This window comes from Schistocerca gregaria, chromosome 6 (genome assembly GCF_023897955.1).
Source record: "Schistocerca gregaria isolate iqSchGreg1 chromosome 6, iqSchGreg1.2, whole genome shotgun sequence".
In the NCBI taxonomy this organism is placed as follows: Eukaryota; Metazoa; Arthropoda; class Insecta; order Orthoptera; family Acrididae; genus Schistocerca; species Schistocerca gregaria.
Genome location: NC_064925.1, coordinates 330002199 through 330009905, shown reverse-complemented (window position 1 = coordinate 330009905; position 7707 = coordinate 330002199). Strand labels below are relative to the sequence as shown.

The window sequence follows — 7707 nt, the reverse complement described above, 5'->3', positions numbered from 1 at the left end:
AGACAAAAATTATTGCTTGAGCAAAAGATCTCAAAATAAACAAAGCAACCGTCATTACAATGCTATGAGACAGGTTGTGAGGATCATAAATGCCCATCACTGCTTCATACTTTTGGAATGGATTCAAATAAATCCCAAGAGTGCAGTGAATTTTAGCCCCCACATGAAGTAGAACATTCTTTATCTATGAAACATCATCTTAGAAGCTGAACTTCCTACACTACAGCTTCCAAGAGTGTCACAGACATATTAAATAGGATGCAGATCCGGACCCCTTGTGGAAAGTTCACATATGGGACGAAAGGGTCATTATTAAAAGAATTACACACACACACACACACACACACACACACACACACACACACACACACACACATTCTATCAATTTCAAACAGCTACTTCCCAGTAAAATCTTGAAATCTGCCATCAATTTAACTTACTCTGTTTGAACACTGTGCGGTATTTAAGCCATAGAGAATGAAGGGAATTAAAATATAATTTTTCAGAAAAACAGAACTATGAAAAATAATTATAGCACATCACAGATGAGTAACTGCTTCACTGTGATAAGACATATTACTTTACTATAAGAATATTTATCAGAGAACAAGTTTACATTTATCAGCCACCTAAAAGGTAAATATAATGTGCAAAAGAATTAATTGAAAACTTAATAGTGGTCAGTCAGTAGAGAAATTAGGAACTCTCTCAAGGAAAAAGCTGATTTATTCATCAAAGAAAATGTTCAAATGACACATATCCACAAAGCTATCATTTTTAACAATGGAGATCTTAACATAAAAGAAAAAAGCTCAAAAGAAAAATCATTATATTGCTCCCTCATAAGCACTCATTAAATTTTTATTGCTCAACACAATTCAGAAGGTATCAATTAATTGCATTATAGTCAAAAATATAATGAGGATTTATTTTGTTAACTTTATTCTTATTTCCTTTCTATTGTAGTTCCATACAATAAAAGTGTAGTGTAACATTTATTGAAGGATATAAGCTTTGACTATTTTTGGACCTTTATACTTGTTAGGCTATTACTTCTCTTTCAATATCTTGGAAGATTAGGTTTTATTTACATACAGTTATTTGTAAATAATTTTCACTTCCTTGTATAATAGTATTATATCATGGTCATAGAGTTGGATGGTCACCTAAATTACTAATTGCAACTAATAAGGAAGTACAATAAGTTTCCCATAACTGTCTTTTGATATAATCCTAAATACCATTTCATGTATTACTGATCTGATCCAGTATTCAAAACTTCACCTGATTCTTGCAAATAAGCAGCAATAAATGTACAGTATTTGACTATCTTCCTGATGAATTAAAGCCACAGATACAATAAGTTCAAAAGAAAGCTGAATTCATTGTAGCTTGACAACTCCTTTTGCTCCACATTTTCAGAATAGATTATGGCTCCCTCCCCTCTCTTTGTGTTTATGAGTATGCAAGATGGGGCCACAGATAATAAATTGAAACCACTCTAGTATGGTTAAATTGTAGTCATATTCCTATACTTAGAAATATATTTTTTTTTTTGTCAACCAGTCGATACATCCCATGTCATACTTAAACATCGTGAAAATTATCCATGAAAATAACTAATCAGCAAAGGATACGAAATGAGGAAAAGTTTTCAAATAACTGTTTCGGATGCTATACATTTGCTAGTGTTGATTCATGTTAACAGTTGTGTTCTACAAAGTGTGGTTCTTTCGCATTCCATAAAAACGTGAGTAGCCGTAGTTAAACATAATCTAAGACATTGGTTAAAATGTATTAATTACCAGTAGTTTGAAATTGTATAACGTTGAAATATAGTTATAGCAATTATTACTGTTGTTGAGCAATGAATATGAATATGACCTTACAACTGGGCTTCTCTGATGGAAGAATAGTTTCTCAATTATTTGTTTATATATCTGTGAGCACCCAGTTTGAAATTACCTTCACTTTCCGACAACAGTTATTAAACTGCATATTTTTGAGTCATCGCCAATATTATTAATGTCCAAACTGTAAACCAACAACCCACTTTTATTTACCTAGGTGTGAGCGAAAACAGTGGAAAATACCGAAGTTGAAACTTCTAGGTAATTAATACCTACAATACTCTAAGTAAGATTTTCAGTTTAACTGTGCAGGGGAGAGGAAGGAAATAATACTGTGTTATTTAAAAAAATGAGTCTTAAGCCACCTGAGAAGTCTCTGAAGTTTTGTATCTCATGATCGAAATTAACGATGCACGCTGTGTGTTTGAACTGTGCGCCCCACGTTGAACATCTTGAGACGCTGCTCAGCTGAAGTATTCATTTCAGTGGTAGCAATCGATATACAGTGAATCGTAATGACAATTTAACATTTTGATAAAAAGTTTGCTTTTGAGATTTTAAAATTTGACAGCTTGTTGGTCAGAAAGCTTTTGGTGGCCAAGTAAATGCAAACAAATCCACAGGAACTGTCAAAAGCACGGTTGCATATTGATTCGTTGACGGATGTAGTTAGGAATGTGCGGAGTACTTCCGGCTTTCGTGATTGGCCTAGAGGCGGCAGTGTTTCGACAAGCTCAGAGTTGAGTGCTGGGTTTTCAATGATGTGTGCGAGAGGTACTGTAGTATGGATCTGCACGGATTTGTAGTTGATGTGAGTTAGTTGCATGAAATGTAATGTAATTATGGCGTTTAGGAACATATTTTCCCGCAACGACAATCACAAGAATGAGCTAACGGAGCTGAGTGTCCAGAAGTCCGCGAATCCCCAGCATTACCTATGATTTGACACTAGGATGTGGCTGTTGGGAAGGAGTAATGAGCGTAAAAATCTGCCTACAGTGCATCCGTAGGCCAAAGTTTGTGGTGTGCTGTTGACAGAAGTATGGCTGGTACAAAATCTACATCACAATGCAGCCTTTTGAAACCTGTCTCTGTGCCACAGTGTATGCAAGATGGTGAAAAATTCATCAAGTGGGATGAGGTAAGTAACAGTTTTTATCTTAGGTGATGGTTGCTCTGGCTATTGGGACAGTGTTTTTGTATTGCTGTTGGAGTACGCAACTACTTACCTATCTGAATACCTCGCTTTATATTCACGGTCACCATCATAACTTCATAATACATACCTTAAAAATCACTATACCTACCAGTTTAAATTCTGAATTTAGCAACGGAACGGAAGTTCCGTTGCTCGCACACTTGCGTTTTATCATCGTGTCTCGAATATTTTATAAATTGCAGTCTGTCTGGGAGATCAGAACTATCAAAAATAATCTTGGAAATAGTCTTTCGAAGGTTATGTTTTTGTTTGTATGGTGTACAGTCGTCCTTATTTGTTGTGAATATAGCTAACTTATATCTACATGGTTAGGGAAATTGTACTTGCACGTCAGTGGATTATGGTGGTGACTTGTAAATGGACGTTCCATTTAGTGTCGTTTTCGTGAACAAACCCGAGTTAGTGGATTGTACGATGCACATAGATTGTTCCGTGTCATTGTGAGTATGCATTTGTCACTAATTGAGCATGGGGACTGTATAAATTGTGATCCGGTTTGGTGAATGTAAATTTGTTGTTTGTGGTAGTTTTGCAACATTGTAATTATTTTTGTCCCAAAAATTCTGATAACATGCATTTCTTCTAATAGTTATCCTCAGTTGTATGTGTGCGTTGTTATTTAATGGGCAAGCCTTCATTTTCCCTCTCTCTTCTGAAATATCATTCATTTTTAAGTGCCATTCCATTTCCCTTACACTTTCTATTCTCCTTAAATTCTACTTTGTCAGTAACAGACACCACCCTAACAACCTGCACGAGATATTTATAGTTCACAATCTGACATGCAAGCCGGCCATGAACTAGTAACCAGAAATGGCTGAACCACCACACCAAGTCCTAGATCAGAGTCTAAGCTTGTTCCTTGTAAGGAGAATATTGTATCCTCAAAATATTGGTTGTGGTGACAGACTGGTATGCAGATAGCCTGATATATCAATTAGGCAGGGAAGTAAGTGACTGTGAGTATCAAACAGAAGTTGTAGTTTGATATGTAGTGTGGCTAGAGGTGTGCATTCTGCAATTTTGTTATAGACAACTAAAACTGCAAAATGGATTCAGAAAATGTGTGCTGCACAACTGACAAACATCAAACATTTTGGTGCATATTTTTTGCATATAATCTCCAACTGTGAAAACTGAAAGGGTATTACTCTTGGCAGAAATCCAACAAGGAATTTCTTCAGTTAGTTAACCCGACATCACCTCTTTTAACTACATCCTCATTACATAGGCATTCTCACAGATACTGGATACTGAGTTGTCTTCTGGTGTTTCCTGGCAAATTTTATGTATTGATGACCTCATTATTTCAGCATTTGTCGTAATTGATAGCCAACCACTTGTATTTTTGGTAACATTATGACATTCTGAAAAAAAGTTGGCACTTTAGACTAACTTGTGCTCTACCAACTAACATATTTGAGGTAGTACCACTGTTTACTGCCATATATAAACTTAATTGCAGCACTTGACTGCTTTATTTCAAACTCCCATAGGAATGTATGGCGTAAGAAGGTATTTGATTACTGAAGTTATGATCATGGTGTTTTTGGAAAGCAATTAGGCCTAGAAGAGGACTTCCAGCCGAATCTGCTTTGTGTTTTATTTGCTTAACAAGTATCCGGAGTGTTGATAAAGTGAATAACAAGTAATTCGAACCAGGGTAAAGGAAAATTCTATTATTGAACAAATAATAAATGTTGATATTGCTGACATGAAGTTGTGTTATGTGTACTGCTGAGGCAGTTTGTTTCTCTTGATTATAGCCAGTAGGATAATGCTGTATGGTAGCCAATGAGAATTGCTGAATCTAATTATTTCTTTTGGTGGAATATGTGGATTGATTTGTGTTTGATATGGAGACCAGGAAGAAAACTAAATGTGCTGACTGACTTGTGTCATAGCCCGAGGTCATGGTTAGATTGTAATGTGACAATTTGGTTTTGAATTGGCGAGGACTGAGAATGTAAGGAAACTAGATATGCTGATTGATTGAGCTGCAGTGTAGCCTGGGGCCTAGGTTAGGTTGGAATGTGAAAGTTTGGTGGGGAGGTGGCAAAACAGAGTTTCAATATATGAAATAAGATTGCTATCATACATTACTTTGTAGTGTAGCCCAAGCTATATGTTTATCATTGCAATCACCTACTTGTATTTCTTAAGCCAAAAATTCCTGTGATATGGTTAAATTCTAACTCATTGGAGAGGGGGAAGAAAAGACAGCTAACTTTATTTACTAGCAATAAGTAGTTACAAATGAACATTCTGATCAGCTGCTGACAACTGACTTGTGATTTGTCATGTTCATTTCCCATAATTCATCACAGCAACAGTCAACAACAACCTCATGCAATGGAAGAGCTGCAGTACATTGTAAGTTCACTTTTACTGTCTGTGTCTGTCTGTCTGTCTGTCCCTTCTTTTTTGTAGGCTACATATGTTCTTTTGCATCATTTTTTTGTTATTAACACTTATCTCGGAGTTTGAGTTATTCAGTGTTTTGTAGAATTTCAATTTCATACTGCATATTGAATCTCTTGTTTATAATTTATTGAGCTGTAATAGCTATTGTAATAAATGATGTTGTTGTTGTTGTTGTTGTTGTTAATAGGTATCGTAATATATGTTGTTGTTTGTGGTGGTGGTGGTGGTGGTTGTGGTGGTGGTGATTATTCTTAGCTTCTAATGCGATGGCCACTTTTAATATTAAGTTTGGTTATACGACTAGTGATATTAACAGGGAAGAAGCATGTGTCAAATCCTCTCGGCCATTTTATGAGTTAGTAACTTACGGCTAGTTTCCACAGGTGTGCGGTAACTGTACAGTAAAATTTATCTCAGTGAGAGGGCAGGAGGCAATTGTCCGGTGTTCACTGACCAAGGATATGAAGACAAAAGAGACACTGCTTAGAAGTAGCCAAGAAGACAGGTAGAGTTTTACAGCTGCCAGCATTCAACTTTAAAAGTTTCTTAGTGTAAGTTGTAGAAGTGGCAATATTGATACAGATGCAGGCTAGTGAAGCGGAAACTTCCTTTTCACCTCTCAAGTAAGGCTGATGGCCATCTAACTCAGTGTCACTAAATTTCTAGTTGCACTGGGGTGAACAATCACAGTGATGAAGTTAATGCTACATCCAGCAGCAAGATACAGTAGCATTGTGTGACAACCATATCAAGGAGTAAAACCAACATTGCTGAGATCTGGGTTCAAGAAACTTACATCTCTCAAGTGGTGGCTTGTTAAGTGTTGCTAGTTTTTGTTGCCATATGCTGAGTGGCTCCATTATCTGTTACAATGGAACTTAGTAATTTTCAGAGTCCCGGACTTTTAGTGTAACTATCCGGATCAAAGGAGTATGCAAAATCATGATAAAAATCTGTGTCAAGTTGAGCTTAGTGTGACTATGTTTGGCGGCTGTTAAGGTGAAACAATTAATAGCAGGAAACCTCTGGGATATGTCACACCATTGTGGATTGCTCAAACAGGCAGGACTCTGTCAAGATTAACTTCTGTGTGGTATTATTGCATCTGTAGATTAAACAAGCTGAACATTCTCCCTTTCTCTCAGCAGTTGGGTGATACTTCAGGGAACTTGGCTGGGTAAAACTTAGGGTAATCTCATGTTTCCACACTGAAGGCAGTTCGATGCTGTCAATCCGTTGTTACGGTAAAATGTGAACTGTTCGAAAATTTAACATGTGGTCCAAAGCAAAAATATTCTGTGTCACAAGTAATGAGGGTCTTGGCTTAATGCCTAATCATGAAAATTGTAGACAACTTTGCGAAAAAATCCTCAAGTTGCGCTGTTTGCTAATGGAGTGGATGGCTGTTGAAGTGAAAGTCACTAGCAGGCAAATTCTTGAGAACTGTAAGATTTCATGCTTACAAAGGTCTGCAATGTTTTGTATTAGTCAACTATTATTTTCTTACAAGCTTGTGGAAGTAAAAGGTTTCTAATTTTTTCTCAAAATATATTACCAGTGGAATGCTTTTACCGTGTGTGAGTAATAACAAATACACAACCAAGAGGTCAGTAGGCAGCATTCTAAGATGTAAATACCTCAGAATGCCTGTGGTTTGTATCAGAGCATTTAATGGTTCAAATAATGTGCTTGTATGTGAAAGGAGAAGGTGGCTAGTTGGTCATTTTACTTTCAGAATGCATATATTGTATTGCAGGAACCCTTAAATTTGCAAAGGGCCAAATTAAGATATTCAACTGAGACTCAGTAAATACAGATCTCAGTAGCTTAAATTCGATTATAAAGCACGGAATCCCATGATTCCCACTGTATGCTATTAGTAAAGATTACAGATTTTGCCTAAGTCCACGGCATGTAGCAATTCATAAGACAACTGAGCTTTGACTTTCACTGTAAGGAATGTCACCTTTGCGTCATGTTGAAAGTCATAATAGTTTGTTGTTTGCGCATTAGTGAAAAGCATACAGTGCAAATTATTGTGATGTGAGAAGTCTGTGTCAGTCTCAGATGACTCACCTTAAACTGAACTGAATTTTATTTGATCCTGTAGGATTACATGATGTACATTTTAACATCATTGATTATAATTAACAGTCCTTACAAATTTATTATGAACACTGTAAAATTCCTTTTTCATCAGATAGCCCTTTAGAT

General features: G+C 36.3%; 1 protein-coding gene across 2 annotated transcripts in view; it reads left to right on the top strand.

Annotated features, from left to right (window-relative positions):
* The first annotated feature begins 2277 nt into the window (after positions 1 to 2277).
* LOC126278954 (1-phosphatidylinositol 4,5-bisphosphate phosphodiesterase classes I and II) overlaps positions 2278 to 7707 on the top strand; it is a 401310-nt gene continuing 395880 nt past the window's right edge. Inside the window, exons 1-2 of one of the 2 annotated variants that reach the window (XM_049979234.1) lie at positions 2536 to 2624; positions 2704 to 2991. In XM_049979234.1, coding sequence (XP_049835191.1) covers positions 2893 to 2991 — 99 coding nt within the window. In that variant the 5' untranslated portion in view covers positions 2536 to 2624; positions 2704 to 2892. Of the gene's footprint in view, positions 2992 to 7707 lie in introns of both variants that reach the window. The other variant, XM_049979233.1, reaches the window with a different exon arrangement.